Consider the following 20,456-nt stretch of genomic DNA (forward strand, 5'->3'; position numbering starts at 1 on the left):
TTGGTCGGTAGGTAAATTCTTATTTTTTTACTTTGAATGCAAAAAAAAAGATCTAAATCGTCGCCATTTTTTGACTCGGAGTGACCATTAGGGGTCAGGCTTCAACAGTCAATGACGGAAAACGTCTCGATCCCGTACTCGAGACTAAATTTCCAGATTTTAAGATATTTCAATCGACCTTTTGTACGCCGCTATCCTTTATTTTGGTAGCGAAGGCAAGCGGGGGGAACATGCGGGGGACACGGGCGCCGCCATGTTTGTTGTGATGACGCTGCTGGGCATGTTTATGTCCCAAAATGCAAAGCGCAGGTCAAATTTAACATGAAGCCACACCATGACGCAGAACGGCATGAGCGGTGGCCAGCTCAGTGGCGCTGACAGATGCACACTAAGAGGTAAAAGGCATTGTGGGTTCTCTCCTGCATGGTCTGTTTCATACAGAAGAATAAGGAGGACCGAAAATGTAAGTGTATATGCGTTGCGCAATGCGTTATTTGTCCCTTGGAATGAAAAATAAATTCACTAGCGCGATAGAACAGTCGGTGAGTCTGCGAAATGTTAGTAAAATAAAGGAATTTATGCTGATATTCGGTTTCAGTCGGCTAGTTTTATACAGGGTCGGTCGGGTTATGGCAAACAGACATATTATTTTGCTCAGCCTTATTATTCATTTTGTTATGCATTTATATAGTTGAGCCAGTTGAAATAACAGAGTATTGGCCTTTTTCCCCTCTGTTAAATTTTTTTTTTTTTTTTTTAAATATACTGCCTTGTGACTGGTCCAGGGACAGAAGCCATTGCACTTGCATCCATGCATAATTATTGGATTTTTTGGTGTGTGTTTCGGACTGACCCAAGAGTTCATAAGCCTGGGATTCTGCCCATGCAAACCATTACTAAAACTCCAACCTGGTATACTCTAAACTGATGTCCGATGTCATCATGGTCCATTATAAGCCTATAGATGACAATGAGAGAAACAAATTCATGAATACAACACCATCAATGCACAATAGTTAGCTAAATCATGCACATTACAAGATCAGGCTTAAGACATAAACGAAGCTCACTCTCACTCCCTGACCTCTCAAATTAAGAGGACACTTTCCCAATGAAGTCAACAAAATGTACCCCAGCCTGAGAACTAAAACAGGTCTTGAACACTGCAAGCTATCTATTTGATATTGGATAAACTATATCACACATTAATTGCAATAGACAGCCTCCCAATAACTTTACACTCCATTTTTGTGATTCCCTGTAATTGCATCTTCCAGATAAACATATTAATTCTTCAGATTGTGTGCAGTAAACAGTTAGCCCACGAACATGGAAAGCTCCATTCATCCCTTCCTATTCACTACTTCCTGATTGTATGCCAGGTACTGCATGTGTGTGATCCCCTCTCGGTCTCTTTAACGACCCGGGTTTTAACTGCTCTAGTAAAGGGGCATTACGGCCTTCAAGTGGAGCCAGCCATGCACCTTGGACGGATTAAGAAGCCGTTTGGTTTTTATGTACCAGCGAGTAAATAGCGGTGTAAAATGCTCGTCTTGGTTGGTTGTGCATGCTGTACATACTATACATTTTCACATAATTGCAGCCACATGGAAATCGGCACGTCCGCGAGAGAACACAGGAACAGAGGAAACTCTAAGTTGAGAAAGGTCGGTATAAATACATCTTCTAATTGTTCAATCCAAAACAAGATTTAAAAGCAGCGATTGTCACTACAATGGAAGGAAATCAATTATTTTAAACCGCAAATGTAAACAAATAGAGTAATTTCAATTGCCAACATATATTAGTATTGCTGCAATTATAGTGCTTTTAAAAAATACATATATTTTTAAATAGATTAGGAATCGTTAGGTGGGAAAACAAGCAGAATCTTAAACAATTTGTGCATATTTCAGTTTTAAATGGGAATTAATTTAAATTGGAAACCCGGGGGACCAACTGTGAGACATTGAGGAGTTGAGAATTAGATTATAGTTGGGAATCACTGCCTCGGAGGATTGTATTGAGTTGACATAACGACCACTGCCTCCTCGTGAATCTCTAGTACAGTGGAGTTGCGCTGCCAGGCAACACAGGGAAGCCCGCGGGGACAGTGGCCAGCCCTGCAGTCCACTCACACCAAGCAGCTCCATTCATGTCCTATTGAGACCCGAGTGACCCAATAGAGTGTCCTGCCAACACAGCCCCACGACAGCCGCCTCAAACCAGATCGTTCCAGTTTACGGTAGGCTCACCACTCGCAGAAGAGGCCGAGGGATGATCCCCTGAGAGAGTCCAACAGACAGAAATCCAAACCTCTGAGGTGGATCTGTTGATAGATGCAGAATGGCCAGGTACATATAACCCAGTCACATCTATGAATGTTTTAGGCCATCCATCCCACTTTAACTGAGGCCCAAATTAACTGTTCCTCTATACTTTGCATTTAGATTTATTACATGTTAAGGTTTTGACACTAGAGCAGCAAGATGTATCGCAATCTAATCGCAATTACAGAAAAGTTGCAAACAGATATGATGCCAAAATTGTTCAAAATCATTGACATCAGTATTATTTTAGAGTTAATTATAATTAATGGGGTTAGTGCAACTTTTTCTTTAGCCAGTCACTTTGGCCAGTAACAAGGGGAATGTAAATAACAAAAAACATTTAAGATCCCAATCATTTCTTAATTATCAATTGAAATGACTACTGAAAGTACTAATACGATCCAGTGAGAAAAAGGTTCACACCAAACCCTGGTCACACTGTCCAGGAGGTGTGGGGAGGAATGCAGTTCTGCTTATGTAACTTCACGTCACATTATAGACTGGAACAGGCACAGAGGTCACATGGGTCAACACCACTAAAGCAGGTTAACAAAAGGTCAGTCACGCTGAGGGTCACGCTAGGCCCATCATTATGGCAGTTAAAACATTTTTTAAATTAATATGGATGTAGTTTGTTAGCTTGCTAGCATCTATTTTTCAGGGGAATGGTGGCCCAAGAGGGGAGGAGTCTATTGTACATGTGTTTAGTGGCAGAGGAAACCTACACAGACACAGGAGGAACGTGCAAACTCCACACAGAGAGGCCCCACACTCCCCGGGACTCAAGCCCAGTACCTTCTTGCTGTTTTTGGTTTTGGCACACATGACTTTTAATCCATTTTACTTGCAATGCATGTGCAGATCAATCCTCTACTGGCTCTACTCTACTGCATGACAAGATATGCTTTAAAATAGGTCGACTAGTGTGCAGTGTTCTCGCTGGGCTGAGGTTGAAGGATGGCGGTGGGACGGCGCTCGCGAAAAGTACTTAAAAATGTCCCCCTACAGGGAACAAGCGGTAGGAAATGAATTAATTAAATAAATAAGAAGTGAGGTCCAAAAGCTGTGCGTTCTGGAGCTGTGCGCTTGGTTTGTTTTGCTAAGCATGTCGGCTGGAAATTCTCTTTCCAGTGATGGTGACCTTTGACAAGACACTTTGCCCGCTTTGCCTCCAGTGATGATATATACTGCGTCTGTGAGCGTCAACGGTGAATTAGCCCAAGGCAACAATCCGCCATGTTTACATGAGTCTCATTAACATCCACTTTCCATACAAAGGATGGGACAATAAACAATAATATCACTCAGCACAGTAAAAAGGGAAGACCATATTCATTTAGTCGTTTAACATGGAACTTATTCACCATGAGAAATTATAGATTTTTATAGAAGTCTAATTAAACTGTTAGCAAATTTAATAATCATTTTGACATTAATGAATGTCAATTATCTTGGTCATGATGTTTCAATATTGTCCCAGTCCCGACCGAATATTCTAATAATAACTAGTATCTACCTTGTCCATTGGAGTAGTAGATCCACTTCTCCCTGGTCTGTGTGGGGGGTCCGTGGGCTTTCTTGTGGATGGCCTTCTCCATGATGCTGCTGGGGTCCTGCATGGGGCCCTTCTTCAGCACCCGCGAGCTCCTCTTCACACTGCACCCCACAATCACCACCAGGACCAACAAAAGCAGCAGAACAATCATCCAGGGCAAGTGTTCGTTAATGTCAAAGTGCTCCGTGGTGCTGGGCCTCGGGGACCCTCTGCGAGTGGGACGGTGGGAACTGGAAACCACCCCAGGCACCTTGTTGATACCTGTTCCCATTTTTACAGTGTCTATGCTCTCCAAAATGTCCCCGCTCTTTCTGTTTGGACCGGGGACCGGGTCAGAGTTCTGTTGGCCCAGTTGGTGCTGTAGATGGGGGGATAGAGGAGTTCGAGTGGGGTCCTGGTTTGGGACACTGGATGTAGAAGTGTGGTCCAAAAGTTGTGCGTTCTGGAGTTGTGCGTTGGTGGTCCTCCTCAGTTGGATGTTGGCTGAATGATGATGGACGCCTGTAAACAATAAATATATTACAAACTATAATGAATGTCAGAATACATAATATTTCTAGTATTAAGCACATACTTGAGCAAGAATACCTGATTTCAATTAGAGATGGACCGGCATACGAGTTTGCTGATATTTGCACTTTTTAGCCTTAAATCTTCAACATAGGATGATATGTCAGTTTGACTGACCAACAGACTAAAGGAAAGATATTTGGCTTTATCCAAACATTTTAGTGTGAAGAAGGCACAGCACAAAATGCCACTACAGAGCTCTCTTTGGGGGTTTCCAGTAAAATAGGGTTGGGGATAAGTTAAGCAATTTCAGATCATATCATTGTGGTAAAATTATCCAACTTGGTTTATATTTTGTCCAAAAATGATCTTCAGGGTTTGTCCACATCAATTACTCTATCTGCCATTAAAAAACCCAATCAGTCTATGTCTGAATTTAAATGTAATCTATAGTAAAATAAGCAAACAAAACAACAAAAAAACAAATATACCTATATGTACATTATTTCTAGGAGTCATCAGACAGCAGTAGAGAAAAAATACTTCTCAAATCGTTTCAAGGTATGACGTCACATAGATAAAGTTATTGACACCAGTGAATGAATGTTTATGAAAACAACATCTAGCTTTTCCTGTGGGGACAAAAAAGTGTGGCAATTGTAAAAGCCTGATGTTGTTTTTGTAACTTTAATATTGCCTGCAGTGTGTACAATACATTAATTGTCCATACAATGCCACAGATTCACAAAGCATGTGATGGCCTTGCAGTGGGAATTTTGTGGTCAATAAATGAGGGCAGTTATGAACCACAAGCAGATATTTTTGGAATTGGGACAACTACTATTGGAACAATCATTAAGAGTGTGTGATAAGCTTGTATTGATGATTGTCTGTCTACATAACCAGAGCTAACACTATTGGGATTACTGTACTCTTTGATGCTATGGTATAATATAACTAGACTGTTGTTTTAGCTGGTGTCTGGACAGAGTAATCCCTTTTATCCTCAGCTACACAGATTGAAAACTAATCCCAAATTGGTTGTAAAAAGCCGTGTAACACTTACCACACTTCAGTGAGAAAAAAACACATTGCCCATGCTTAAGATAGTAAAAAGATTAAACAAATGATTGAGGTTACTACAGTAAAAACTTAAAAATGTCTATTGGTGCCAATCTGAAAGGTGGTGGATTCACGATAACAATGACAACAAGAGCTTTAACACTGTTGAAGAGAGAAAACAACACAGCTATCTGACAGTTTCTTTTCTCTGTTATCAAAATAACACTGTTTGGACTCTACTTTCTGTCTTTCTACTTTAAATGAGACATAACATCGCCTTCCTATTGCTCAGGGTCCATATAATATCTACATTACAAAAGTTAAGGAATGTAAATTTGTCTACAGAAAAAAAGATTCCTGGTCTGGTGTTCCTGTTGCTAGGACTGGTGATGAAATGCAGTCGCTTTACATTGAACAAAACGCTTTCAAGCTACATAATGGCACAAGTCTTTATAGCTCTGTTTTTGAGCTGGTAAGTGGTTAAATACTGCAGTAAAGTATCAGTTATAACACCACCATACATCTACTCCCCCATTTTAAACAATAGATTAACCAGACGAGTAAACATAAATTTTAACGCTTAACAGAGAGGCTATAGGAATGTGGCGTGTACGTATTGTTCTGTATTGGACAAAATGACTCTATAATATGCCAGAGCAGGGAGATCAATGGCTCAATATATAGACGCAGAAATAGCAATATCTCTCCTCCACCGGCTTTCAGTTTCCATGGGGACAGACAGGCTTTCCTTAAACAAACCCTAAACAGAGATATGTGCAGAGTCGCTAGAACTTTAATTCTAGAACAAGAGGATTTGGTGTGGACAGGGGATATCACATGTTCAAAATCCAAGTGGGCCAATGCGAACTTAGAGGGGAGAAAAAATTGAATTTAGAACAAATACTAAGTCATTTTTCTATATCTGCTAAAAGGGTAGAACTCTGGAACAGTTGCACATTATGAACTTAAATCATATATTACTCTCTTCCACTGTAAAATAGGTCTAAATGTGTAACTCTGAGCAGATACATGCGTCTTAGCCTCTAACAATAATGTACTTTGCATCTGTTATTGTACCGTTTCCTTTTGCTTTTTGTGAATTACGAAAGCTTTCACACTTGTATTATTACGATGAGGTATAAAGGGTAAGCCAAATAAGCATCAGCTTCAGCCTACACCTTGTCAGTCTTTCTATATGTCTGTAAGTGTAAATGTCTTGGAATAATGTCAGAATAAACATGTGACCGAAATAAACTATTAATCAACAAAAGATGAGAGCTAGCTTCAAAACTAGCATTTTCATACCGACATAAGAAGCTTTCAGCGTTTAGTTCATGGTCGTCTTCACATAAGGATCACCCACCTGTGTTTCCATGCTTTGCTAATGAGTTGTGAGGAGTGGAGGTGGTCCTGGGGCTCTCCGACAGCTCTGACAGAGGAAGGAGCTGGGGGGAGTCCTGCAGCAGCTGCTCTGGTGCCTGGTCTGGTCTTGGGGCAGAGGCTGTGGTTTTGGACGGAGGTGCAGGTGCGAGTGGGACTGTGGGGGACCTGCCAGTGGAAGAATGTGCAAAAGGTGGTCCACAAACATTATCTGTCTCTCTGGTCCCTGGTGTGAGCAGCAAAAGCCCCCGAGACTGACAGTCCTGGTGAGTCCTGCACTTGACCTCGCCGGACTCCACATCAGAGAAAGTGCCTTTGCCGCAGGGTTTACAGAGCACGTCCTCTGTCTCACTGCCCCGCCTCTTCACTCTGGTCCCGGGTGAGCAAAGGGAATGGGGCCTACACCTCTGCCCCTCTGATAGGAATGTCCCAGCGGGGCAGGAGCAGACGCGGTCCTGGGTGTCTGTGCATGGCGTCTTCTCCGCCCGGTCGAGCGGACAGGGCTCTCTGCAGCGGTGGCACTGCTGGACCCCGTTCTCGCCCCGGGTGTAGGTCTCCTCGGGGCAGGCGGTGCACTCCCGCTCGGCGCTGGGGGAGCAGTGGGCCGACACGTAGGTCCCGGCGGGGCACTTGTCGCAGGCCAGCTGGGCGCCCGAGGAGGAGTCTGTGTGCTGGTACTTACGAGGGGACAGGACAGAGGGGTCTTCAGGGGGACTCAGAACCCGTGCTGAAACCACCGCTGAGCAAAAGAGCTGCAACGACAAGCGCACAGGTTAGAACACTTAAAAAACATGAAATTAGGGATTTTTCTAGTTTACTTTCCCTCAAATCCCTGTTTTTTGTGTTGTCAAAAGTATTGAAAATCTGATACAAATTGATTCTAAAACTAGTATCTAAATCTAGATACTTGTTTGAGCAAGTATTGATACCAAAACAATCACATCAACAGGACAAATATGTATCTCTCCTGAGCAGTTTCACAATGATCTTGAGTTTTATCAGAACTTGTAAGAAACCGCATGGTAACTTCGAAAGTACAATCATTTTGTGTTGAAAATGACGATTAGTATTTAAGATTAGATTAAATAGTTGATTGTCTGAGGGTTTTGTTGTTGTTTGTTACCATTGCGGTATCAAAAGTGGTATTGAGTATCGAGCCTATTCCTTAAAAATCAGCCATGTGTAGAGTAACAGTGACATTCAGCCAGTCAAACCATCGCCAATTTTGTACCATTTTATACGGCCAAAATGGCGTAATTGTCTTGCATTATGAAGCAAGGATCAAAGAGATATTGCTAATTGAGGAAATATTATTTGCTAAATTGGCAATGTCTATGTATATAAGAACTGAGCAAATGCCAGCCTGCTGTGCTTTACCAGTTACATTTTAAGCTTCAGTCAGAAAACATGACTAAAAATATCTTGAGTGTGACTAAAGTGGAATGAGCACACGGATACCTCATCCCGCTGTTAACACGTCTATACAGCGCCTCACATAAAGACTCAGCTAGTGACTAATGCAGCAGGACGACCCCCAGAGGAGAGTGGGGCCTTCCCTGTCACCTCTTCTGGGAAACTGCACATAGTCTGGGGAAATCTCGAAACAGTCAAATGAGTCATGTATTCAAAGCAAATAGGTAAACTGCTCTACGGGTCAAATGCTGAGGACACGTTTCCCTAGGGACTTAACTTTGGTCAGACTTAACAGATATGTTTGATTTTAAGATTTTATGTTGGTAATCACTCATTTGTCCAGGAGTGTTCCATTGTAGAAAAAGATTCAGTTGTTGTCATCTGTAGTCTTTTTAATGATACGTTTTGACTCTCATCCAAGAGTCATTCTCAATCTGCGAATCAAGGCCGGGAACTCAGATATTTATTCTACTCTGGGTAGGCCCTGCCCACCGGGCGGGACCTCCTGATGAAAAGGAGAATCAACTGAATCGTTTTCAACAATTTTAAGATTTTACAAAACTTTTCGTCTATTTTTCCCCAGTTGTGTTGTGTGTGTAATTTTACTTCCTGGTTGACATGAGCAGCAAATGTGACATAAAGGTAATTCCACAACTGTTACCTAGCAACCATATTGTAAACAAGAGCCGATGATCCATATAAATTACACAAATAATAATAACTGATAACACCTTTATTTTGATTTTTTAAGATGATTCTTCTTAAACTGTCGGTTGTGTTTAAACTTTCACTGCTTTTTCCATGGATTGTCGCTTATTGATGACATCACAGAGGGATGCTATTTGAGAATACAGTTAATTCCTGTATTCATGCACATTTATTTTTCAAATTGTCTTCACAAACAGCAACTTGGCTGATATGATAAAAATTTACCACAGGAACTTTAGCTCCAAACAAAATAAAATTTGAAAAACATGAGAACCTGCCTGTCATATACACTTTAATGTTTTTTATGGAATGTTGATCTCACAAAAATATAATGTTAAAAAAGGCGTTACTTGTTTTAAATTGCTAGCAATGTTTCGTAATACATAACTGTTGATAAAGAGAATAAAGAGACAAAGAAAATCAAGGTAAGTAAGATCCAAATAATGAGATTACACTGGCAGTAACAGAAGGAAGAAGAGATGGTGTGAATGGATGAGGAGGAGGAGACGATGAAGAGGCTGAAGTGGCTGATGGTTGTGCTGCGGAAGAGGAGAGTCGAGTCACGTTACTGACTAATTGCTGGAAGATGTGTCTCGCGAGCAAGATATATGGGGATTATTCATTCATTGATAATTGTGATTATTGAGCTCACGATGTAAGAACTCGTAAAACTGAAAAATAAGAATGGCGAAACTAATCTACAAAAACAAATGAGTGTGTGTGAGTGTTTTTTTTTATCAGTCGGTTTATTGCATAGCGGAAATAGTGCTCACAATTAGTAAGAAACTGGGACAAGCACAACTCAAACTATGTTTAAACAACTAGATTGTAAAATGGAAGTGATGTCATCTACCAATAAAGGAACATCGTTTATTTTGCCTCTGCTCCACCAAATTTATGATTGAGTCTTTGTTTGCATTCCCAGAACTTCATCCATAAACATTTGAGCATTTGCTTCAGATCTGTTGTACGTCACTCCAATAATAGTTTCATTCATGTGCGCAGAATGACACAGAGAATGAGGGCTTTGTGTCCACTGTAGGACAATTGAACCAAGACAATTGGACCAGCATCTGACAGAGTTTGACTGATACAAAAATTATGGTTCTTGGACTGTTTAAGTCTTGGTTTTTGGTGGGTTCACACTTCCACATCCTGGTTTGGTCTTGGTTTGGTCTTGGTTTGGTCTTGGTTTGGTCCTGGTTTGGTCCTGGTTTGGTCTTGGTTTGGTCCTGGTTTGGTCCTAGTTTGGTCCTGGTTTTGTCCTGGTTTGGACTTGGTTTGGACTTGGTTTGGTCCTGATTTGGTCCTGATTTGGTCCTGATTTGGTCTTGGTTTGGTCCTGGTTTGGTCCTGGTTTGGTCCTGGTTTGGACTTGGTTTGGACTTGGTTTGGACTTGGTTTGGACTTGGTTTGGTCCTGATTTGGTCTTGGTTTGGTCCTGGTTTGGTCCTGGTTTGGTCCTAGTTTGGTCCTAGTTTGGTCCTAGTTTGGTCCTGGTTTGTACTTGGTTTGGTCCTGATTTGGTCCTAGTTTGGTCCGGGTTTGGTCCGGGTTTGGTCCTGGTCTGGTCAGTATTTAGTCCTGGTTTTATCCCAGTTCAGTCCTAGTTTTGATGTGTGTGTTTAATGGCTTGTGAGTCCAGATAGTTAGTACTTTACTTAAGAAAGTCTTCATCATTATTGGAGGAAGTCAATAGATGGCATACACTATCCAGCGTCAGTGGGTCTAATTCAAAATATTTCTTGTTATGAACTTAGTTGTCATCCCATCCAAAAGCATTAACAATCAAGACCTATAAATAAATAGAGTTTATGATATGAGCTGAAAATGTGTTATGTCCACCTCAGTCTACTGACCTGAGAAAACAATCAACTTCCCTGAAAGCCAACTCTAACAGAACTAATTACCACTGCAGCAGACGCTCTACATTTGCATGAATGAAAACAAATGAGGATGTGTTTGTTATAACAGCCACATTACATTTTGTGTAATTGTGTTAAACAGTTTTTAATCAGGGTTTTCACCATTCAAAATTTCAAAACCCTGAAAAAGGCCATAAAATAAGGAACATTTACAACAAAAAGTCATGGTCATTTTAAATGCTCATCCTCGAAAAAATAACCTTCAGTTTACACAGTTTTTCCTACACAATCTATTAGTGTTGTCACAATACTAAAATTACAAACTTGATTTCAAGTAAGAAAAGTAGTAGGAATAGGCTTGATACTCAATAATAACACAAATCTCTCTTTATGTAACCATGTGGTCCTATATTAGAGCTGATCAAGCTCAAGATCGTCTAAAACAGTTCAGAAATGGTCACATTTTGTACATTTTTGATACAAGTTTTAGTATTGATTAGTTTCTGATTTTCAATACGTTTGACAATTATTCTTATGCCCACTAATTTAGGGTGTTTATCAATTATTTGAGTAGTTGAATAAAAAGATACAAATAAATACTAACCTGGGCTCACTTCTGAGTACACAAGAACATAAACAATCCATCATTCTCATTATAGCGGCCACTTTCTTGCATTAAGTTTCAGAATCACTACTGCATTTATGGAAGTACTCTGATCAGAGGAGCTAAAATCGATGCAGTTCCCGGTGCCAACTCAGCGCTCTGAGCCAAGTCGTGCCGCACTGCCTCGTCATGCTCTGCCTGCTGCCCCCAGGGAATTACACGGGCTTTCAGAAACGAACCAGAGCCGCTTGGCAAGGACACGAGCAGACACCATTTAGCACTAGTCAGACATCTACAGTCACTCTCAAAATATAATACTTTTGAGTGCGATTGTTAATAGACGAAATCAGGCAACACAGTGACTAAAACAGATCCAACCAAAACCACAGCACTTAGTGCACTTAGTAAATGACTATAGGTGTAATCAAGATTATTACTCCTTAAAGCAGGACTATACTTGGACAAAATCATGTCTGAGATAAAACATTACATTTGCTCAAACTGCAGCAATATCTTTTGCAATGAAAGTGTAAACATACGTAACATAGTTTGGTGGATTACAGCAAGAGACAGAATTGGGAAATGTAACTGAAATACTGTTTCAAATGGCCAACAAAAGCCAACACTCTTGTTTGACCCAAGATCTCTAGTGCACTTAATTAATTGTGCATTGGTGCAAAAGTGTGACAGTGATTTGTTCCTCTCTGTTTCCACTCCTTTCAGGAATATGTATAAAAGTAAAAAAATGAAAGATTTTGGCCAAATATGTGTAATATAGTAAACAAAATGAAGAAAAAGAAGAACAGGTGGATTAGTTTTTATGTTCAGTTGTACATAGTTTCTTTAGTCTTGTAAAGTACACACATGCTGCGAAGGTTAGAGAAAATAACCTCATTAAACATTTAAGGTCAACACTATCAAGGGAAATTACCAAATTGCTTTGATTAAAGTACTAAAATGCAGGGAGTATCATTAGTCCATGAAACTTCTGGATTGGAAACTTGATATAAAGTGCTAATGAGCAACAAAGCACTTATGTTTTCTGTTCCGACCTAAACACATCCATTATATTTGAATAAGAGAACATGGCAAACAAAAGAAATAAATACATATGTTCAGACTGCTTCCTTTGCAGCCCTTTCGACATAAATAAAGTTCAGCACACGGGATGTAATGGTTTATTCGCCTGTGTACTTTCTACCACCCATAATCCAATGCGGCTCCAGATGTTTTCCATTAACTCATTACATAGACATACCTGCTCAGACCATGACACAGGGCTTTTATAAGGACCTTTATGGAGATTTGACCTCAGAAATTCAATTGTCATGCACTGCTCCGGGGCCTGGAGTTTTCATCTAATGTCACTGCAGTATCAAAGCGAAGCATGTCTGTTGTTTGCATTATATAGACCACCGCAGAGAAACCCCACCCTTGTCAATAATAAAACAGGGCCTCCAGCAGTGAGACAGCACTCTACAAGCAGACAGTAACTCTAGCTCACCCAAAAAGCCAAACCGAAACTGATACAGGGCCATATTCTGTAGCAAGAGGCTAACTTTAACCACCATTTGGGTTTAGGGATATGGGGCAGTCGCTAGATAAAACATTTCCCCCTGTTTTTTGTCATATTACATTTCTATTAAATCAAATTGAACCAAATCTAAAAAATCAAGTGTAATGCCACAAATGACCACAAGGTGCTGGCTCGCTATCTTCAATCTCCTGCTCGCCTGACCAGCCAGTCCTTCCTACATTATGGTCAAATGCAGAAGGGTCTGGAATCGGACCATTTGGGGTGGGCGGGGACTCTCCAATTATGGGCCGGTCCAACCACCGCTGCTAATTTGTGTCACGTGTCTCTCAGATGTGGAAGACCTCTCAAATATTTTCGGAACATTCAGAACAAAATATATCGCTTTTTCACTCTGCAGAAAATTGGCTCCGATTCTCAGTGCTCCGTGTTATTTTCTTTCTCTTTTTTTCCCTCGTAATGTTTGTTTAAGCGTGTGGTCTTGGCTGGTCAGTCAAATCTCCTGCAGTGAGACATTGTTAATAATACTGTGTTAAGCTGTATGTACCAGTATCTCGGTAACGATATTGTATTACAACGGTATTTTGACAAAGCATCAGGAATGTGCTAAATGTGCCTTTCGATGTCTTGGTCGAGTTTCAAGTATTGCACACAAAATTTAAACGTTCCATAAAATTAAAATGGCAGAAATTCCACTTTATACCCTTTTGTTTGTAAGATTACACTGACATAGCAGTCTCTTTTTTGCTGTTATTTTTGATCGTTTTTAATCATAGACGATATAACGGTACAGATATAACACTCTACCATAGGTTTTAGATTTCTGCATAACATATAACAGTCAAAGACGATGTATACGTCTAAACCTGATGAAAGTTAAGATGTTAGACTGAACTCAAACAAGAGTTAGCTGCTTTAACATAAGCACTTTCTGCGGAGTCTCTTCAACACCGACTTTCCATTTGACTTTAAAACAATGTATTTTGGGTGTAAAACTTTAACAATAGAAACAACAGATGGATACTTGTGGAATGTACTTTTGACTGCAGTTAAAAAAAGCAATAACAATGAGGTGGATGATGAGGACAGAGCCAACTGTCAGGGACTGGACTCAAATAACACTGGACATTTATATCATGGAAAGACTAACTTTTGTGTTGAATTTGAAAATGGCACAAGTGGGACAGATACAAAATGGGACAAAGGCCAGACTGACTTTTAAGGGACATCTCTTTCAGTTTTTGTGTCTAGTTCTATTCACTTTTATTTAGCTTTTATTTTGGACTGACTTTTAAGGGACTTCTCTTTCTGTTTTTGTGTCTAGTTCTATTCACTTTTATTTAGCTTTTATTTTGAATTATACAAAAAGAAAAAGGAATGACTCAGGCTTAGTAACTACTTAGTAAGCGGGTTAGACGTCAGGTTTGTGTACTAAGAAGTTACTAAGGCTGACTCATGCTTAATAAACGTTGTCCACTTTGTTCATGTTTTATTAAAGCTAATGAAGGTGTAGTTACTGGACACTGTGTCTGAGTGTGCGAGGAAACCTCCAGCATGTGGACAGATGAGTGGAATGCCTTCAGACGTGGCCTCAGAGCGCTCCCTCGCCCTGTCCACACCAGCAAGTGTCAGCTCAATAACAAAGTCCTTTAAGATGCACTGTTGTGATCTGCATTGGTTGTGATTGCGTTGCCAGGGAGGTTCCACAGTATGAAAGAAGCTTATTCAGAGATTAGGGCAGCCGGGAGTTTAGATTTTACGGCAAAAAATAAGAAAATACACTGTGTGGTGAGCTTGCAAAATTATCTCCACGGAGACAAGCATGTGGTCAAACGTACACAAACCTTACACAAAGACATTTTTTACAACTCACCTCCAGATTACTTTGTTCACAAGTAAAATAATACAATTTTGCCTGCGCGATTAACAAAAACAAGTCATTTTGCATATTTACTACGACTTTCTCTATAATAATTCAATATATGAATGAATACAAAGTCAAATCTTTACCCAATTCAGTGCCAAGTTAGTGGGATTCAACATGACGTCTTTGTCATGTCAGTATTTTAAACGCAGTCGTGTAGTGAGTTAAACATAACACGCTGTATATTCTTGAACAGAGTTTCCATGGGAATCTTACGCCTGAAGCCGGAGCTGACTCATACGATTTCTCCTCTGGCGTTTCTAAGTCTTTGAGCGTAACCTGTCCCCCTCTGCCCCAGAACAAGAGCCCCGCTGTCCGAGCCCCCCGCCTCTTACATAACGAGGTGTGTTCCGCTCCGAGCCCTGCGCTTTGGGCCGTGGGCGGGGCCTCTGTCTGTGTGTGGCACTAACAAACACGCCTTTAATTACTCCCCAATTAAAGCAGGGGCCCGCCACAAACTCTGCTCTGATTCGGAGGATTAGAGCGCCCTTTTGGGCCCTCCTCACGGTCAGGAACAAGCACCTGTCGCAGCCCACGCACACATCGATTAATAACGTTATTGTGTGGGTCAATGGCGCCTGGGTCGGCCGATTTCACATTTTGGCGGGGTAAAAAAACAGAAAAGGGAGAAGGCATGGAGTCAAGATTGCTGCAGATTTGGGAGTGAATTGTGAGTTTAATCTGGCTTTTTTACAGATAAATACACTGTTTACTAGTGGTTTTCTGCATACGTTTGTAACTGTGTGATGTTCTGTAAGCTCATGGTCTTTTCCGTGCACTTTGGGTACGGTTACATAGTCAAATTATAGAGATACTTAATAGGTTTGAGGGCTCTTGCCAGTGCCACACCACACTTCCTTTTAGTCAACTAATCGATGCACAGTCTTACGTCTGCCAAGAATTTCTTTTGCCAATTACAGCCCTAATACTTTAAATACATTTGGGAAAACTCTGTGACACAACTGCACTTTTTCATTTAAATGAAACCTCATTTATAAGCTTTTAAATATGTCACTAAAGTTACAACTGAAGCTAAAGAAGACTCGTGACAAGCCAAAGCTCATAATTATACGTTCAACGGAAAATGAAAACACACACCTCACGACTGTTTCAAAACGTAGTGTTTACATCACAGCAGAATTGGGTTCTTAACTGATAAAGCTGATGACGGAGCTGTAAGTGGCGACAGCAGCACAGAGGAATTGTCCCAGAGAAAGGACCGACTCATACTCCACAAAGCACACACTCATCTTTGTGAAGGGCACAATAACCTTTAGTCGTTTTAAAACAAACTCCGCAAAAGATAGAATGGTTCTTCAGTTATTGTACATATTTGTACAGCTGCAGTACATCCAGAACGCTGCTGCTCGGGTCCTGACTAGAACCAGGAAGTACCATCACATTAGTCCTGTTCTCAGGTCTCTGCACTGGCTCCTGTGGCTCAGAGAAGAGACTTTAAAGCAGCTCTGCTTGTGTACAAGTCTCTCCATGGCCTAGCACCAAAGTACATCTCAGACATGTTAGTGCCATATGAACCATCTCGGACTCTGAGGACCTCAGGGGCCGGCCTCCTGCTGGTGCCAGAGTCAGGACTAAACATGGACCGGCCTCCTGCTGGTGCCAGAGTCAGGACTAAACATGGACCGGCCTCCTGCTGGTGCCAGAGTCAGGACTAAACATGGACCGGCCTCCTGCTGGTGCCAGAGTCAGGACTAAACATGGACCGGCCTCCTGCTGGTGCCAGAGTCAGGACTAAACATGGACCGGCCTCCTGCTGGTGCCAGAGTCAGGACTAAACATGGACCGGCCTCCTGCTGGTGCCAGAGTCAGGACTAAACATGGACCGGCCTCCTGCTGGCGCCAGAGTCAGGACTAAACATGGACCGGCCTCCTGCTGGTGCCAGAGTCAGGACTAAACATGGACCGGCCTCCTGCTGGTGCCAGAGTCAGGACTAAACATGGACCGGCCTCCTGCTGGTGCCCAGAGTCAGGACTAAACATGGACCGGACTCCTGCTGGTGCCCAGAGTCAGGACTAAACATGGACCGGACTCCTGCTGGTGCCAGAGTCAGGACTAAACATGGACCGGCCTCCTGCTGGTGCCAGAGTCAGGACTAAACATGGACCGGCCTCCTGCTGGTGCCAGAGTCAGGACTAAACATGGACCGGCCTCCTGCTGGTGCCAGAGTCAGGACTAAACATGGACCGGCCTCCTGCTGGTGCCAGAGTCAGGACTAAACATGGACCAGCCTCCTGCTGGTGCCAGAGTCAGGACTAAACATGGACCAACCTCCTGCTGGTGCCAGAGTCAGGACTAAACATGGACCGGCCTCCTGCTGGTGCCAGAGTCAGGACTAAACATGGACCGGCCTCCTGCTGGTGCCAGAGTCAGGACTAAACATGGACCGGCCTCCTGCTGGTGCCAGAGTCAGGACTAAACATGGACCGGCCTCCTGCTGGTGCCAGAGTCAGGACTAAACATGGACCGGCCTCCTGCTGGTGCCAGTCAGGACTAAACATGGACCGGCCTCCTGCTGGTGCCAGAGTCAGGACTAAACATGGACCGGCCTCCTGCTGGTGCCAGAGTCAGGACTAAACATGGACCGGCCTCCTGCTGGTGCCAGTCAGGACTAAACATGGACCGGCCTCCTGCTGGTGCCAGAGTCAGGACTAAACATGGACCGGCCTCCTGCTGGTGCCAGAGTCAGGACTAAACATGGACCGGCCTCCTGCTGGTGCCCAGAGTCAGGACTAAACATGGACCGGCCTCCTGCTGGTGCCAGAGTCAGGACAAAACATGGGGAATCTGCGTTTCAGTTTTATGCAGCTAAAATCTGGAACAGTCTTCCTGAAAATGTGAGACAGGTTCTACTCTGACAATGTTCAAATCTAAGCTAAAAACAGTTTTGTTTAGCTGCACATATGACTGAAAGAATTTTTTCTTTGCACTCTTCTCTTTTGTTTGTAATTTTGTTTGTTTAGACAATCAGTTGGATCTATAATTTTTAATTTAGTTAATTTTATTGTAGTTCTGTTTCTGTAATTTCTTTGTGATTTGAATGCATTTTTCCTGCTGTGTGAAGCACTTTGAATTGCCTTGTGTATGAAATGTGCTCTACAAATAAACTTGCCTTGCCTAGAGCAATGAGTTAAAGGATTGTAAACGGTGAATAAATAAGCCTAAATCAGAACTAAAGAACACTTATGGTACATTGTTAATTTGTTGCGTTTGGGTGTGGATGTGGGGTCCTTACAAACCATGTTGTGGGTCCACACTATCGCTAGATGAATAATGCACATTACAGACTTTGTGAGGCCCCCGTCTTGGACTGGGCCCTGTTCAAACGACTTCATCAGTCCAATGTAGGGTTGTCGTCAAAAGTATCGATAATCAGATACTAATTGATACTACATAGAAATGTATGTAATGAATTTGAGGAGACCCCAGGAAGAATAGCAACTGGCTGGCAAGAGCGAATGGGGATCTTAATAAACTAAACTAAACTAAATTAATTATCACTGTGGTCTGGAAATCGGTATTGAGTATCCAGCTTATTCCTTAGTATTTTAGTGTGATGACAACACTATGCCAATGGCCCTGGGGCCATGTTCATCCTCAATCACAAACACAATGTAAGAAAATGTAGAGGTAATGAAGGCTTAAAAACAACTTAATAAAGGGGGATGGTGTGGGAACAGGTGAATCCAGTGAAAAGGTTCAAACTGAGAGGGAGAAACAATCATATAGCGTATCCCAATGTTTCCCAAATTGGTGTCCAGGGCCTCAGAGACACTGAAGGAGGGTCCCAAAGGTTGTCCACACAAGCATGAGAGAAAAGTTCTTAATCAACTTACATCATTTAGCTGTTTAATTTACTACTTTACATCTGTATTAAGGCCATAGACTGAGGGGAAAAATATTACATATTCTTTGAAATGACTATTGGGGGCCCCGTGTGGTCTTTGGATCAATATGAGGGTCCGCTGCTCTTTAGGCTTTGGGAACAATCATGTTGTAAATTGCATAAATTTATAGCAAACACTAAATAAGGCACAACAGCATTAGTTTGTTGATATAATTGAACAATTTGTTGATCTGTTTTTTGTTGAAAAAACAGAACTTGGTCTTTTGAGTCATCAAAAACTGGGATTCAGATGTATTTATGACTGAAGATGGTTTAAGAGTCTGAGAGTGAGTTCAAATGTGTTGTGTATCCTGATGTAAACTGGTTTGGTACTGTTTTAATCCTGATTTAGCCCTGGTCTAGTCCCAATATTAATGTTGGAGCAAGTGTGAATGCACCCTAAGTTTACAGCGGGCTAAAATGCAGCTAAACTCGGGCATATAACAAACCCTGTGTGGGCTCCAAACTGAAGGCCCTTCAAGAGAAACGAAAGGTTAGAACACAGACTATCCTTGGAGATGGTTTGTCTGGGTTATTTGAAGACCAGTGAAGCCAGTAATGCCCCTCTCGAAATGCAATGAATGAAAAACACGCACTGCGCCTTTATCCGGACCGGGCCGGCACCGGACTGGCCCTGATGCGCGCTGCTGTGGCGGGACCGATCACGCACACACACGCACACTGCACTCACCACTGCGGACACGCACGCGGCTGCCATGCTTCTCTCTGTCGCCTCCAGCCCGGTACGGAGGTTCTGCGGCTCAGACCCGGCTCATGCTGGTCCTCCTCCCGCGCGGTCGGAGCTCACTGGAGAGAGGACAATCGGTTTTACGGCTGCCCGCGTCCGGCGCGTGTGGGCGGCGGGCGGTCGAGGCGGAGAGGCGCTGGCTTCACCTGCTGCGGCGCGGTGCTCATGCCCATAGCGGTGCGGGAGCGGCGGGCACGAGTCGCCCAGTGTCCGGCTGTAGAGTGAGCAGTGCGGCGGCGGCGGCGGCGGGTCCTCTCCGCAGAGCAGCATCCTCACGGGCGCGCTGACGTAGGGCCACGCGGGGGGCGGGGCCACGGCAGGGAGCGCAGCCAATCGGAGGGCGCTGTGAGCCGTGCACGTGCGCTGAAGCCGAGGACCGGGGTGAAAACTTGCATGGGACAAAACAACAGCTGCCCCGGCAAACAAGGGCTGTTATTGTAATAAAATAGCCTTTGGGAAGTAGTTGTGTTTTGGCCTAAGTGGGATTGAAGTTACATCTGAGCCAAATGATGATGCTGCACTGACTCAGATGAAACATAAACTTGGCAAGGTGTTGCAAAGAATATTTTGGTCTAGAAACTGTTAGATCTGCATATTCATATTTCAACAACGACAAAATGTGACTATTCAGTCCTGTAATCCACATAATAGTATAGATTTTCTGTAAATTATCTGTTCTTTTACTCCTGTACTCCTGTACCTGTCCCCATTGTGTGGACAAATAAAGGCTTATCTTAGATTGGATTATCACTTGAATTGTACCAGAGCCATTAAAAGTCTATGAATTACTTCTTCATTTTTACTCGATGTAATAAAATTAGTAGTAATAAAAAAGTAGTATAGTCCACGAAATGTATGTCTTAAACTGTTGTGATTTCTGTCATGTCTTTGTGATTTTGAAGCACTGTGAATTGCCTT

General features: G+C 42.4%; 1 protein-coding gene across 1 annotated transcript in view; it reads right to left on the reverse strand.

Moving 5' to 3' along the window:
- The window catches only part of tnfrsf21 (tumor necrosis factor receptor superfamily, member 21), a 36,816-nt gene extending 17,238 nt beyond the window's left edge, over positions 1 to 19,578 (reverse strand). Inside the window, exons 1-3 of the mRNA XM_072440458.1 lie at positions 19,482 to 19,578; positions 6,821 to 7,589; positions 3,847 to 4,386 (exon numbers count right to left, since the gene is read on the reverse strand). Coding sequence (XP_072296559.1) covers positions 3,847 to 4,386; positions 6,821 to 7,589; positions 19,482 to 19,508 — 1,336 coding nt within the window. The 5' untranslated portion in view covers positions 19,509 to 19,578. The remainder of the gene's footprint in view (positions 1 to 3,846; positions 4,387 to 6,820; positions 7,590 to 19,481) is intronic.
- Between the last annotated feature and the right edge of the window lie 878 nt (positions 19,579 to 20,456).

This window comes from Eucyclogobius newberryi, unplaced genomic scaffold, assembly GCF_026437365.1.
Source record: "Eucyclogobius newberryi isolate DKJ021-1_F unplaced genomic scaffold, fEucNew1.0.hap1 SCAF_1, whole genome shotgun sequence".
NCBI lineage: Eukaryota > Metazoa > Chordata > Actinopteri > Gobiiformes > Gobiidae > Eucyclogobius > Eucyclogobius newberryi.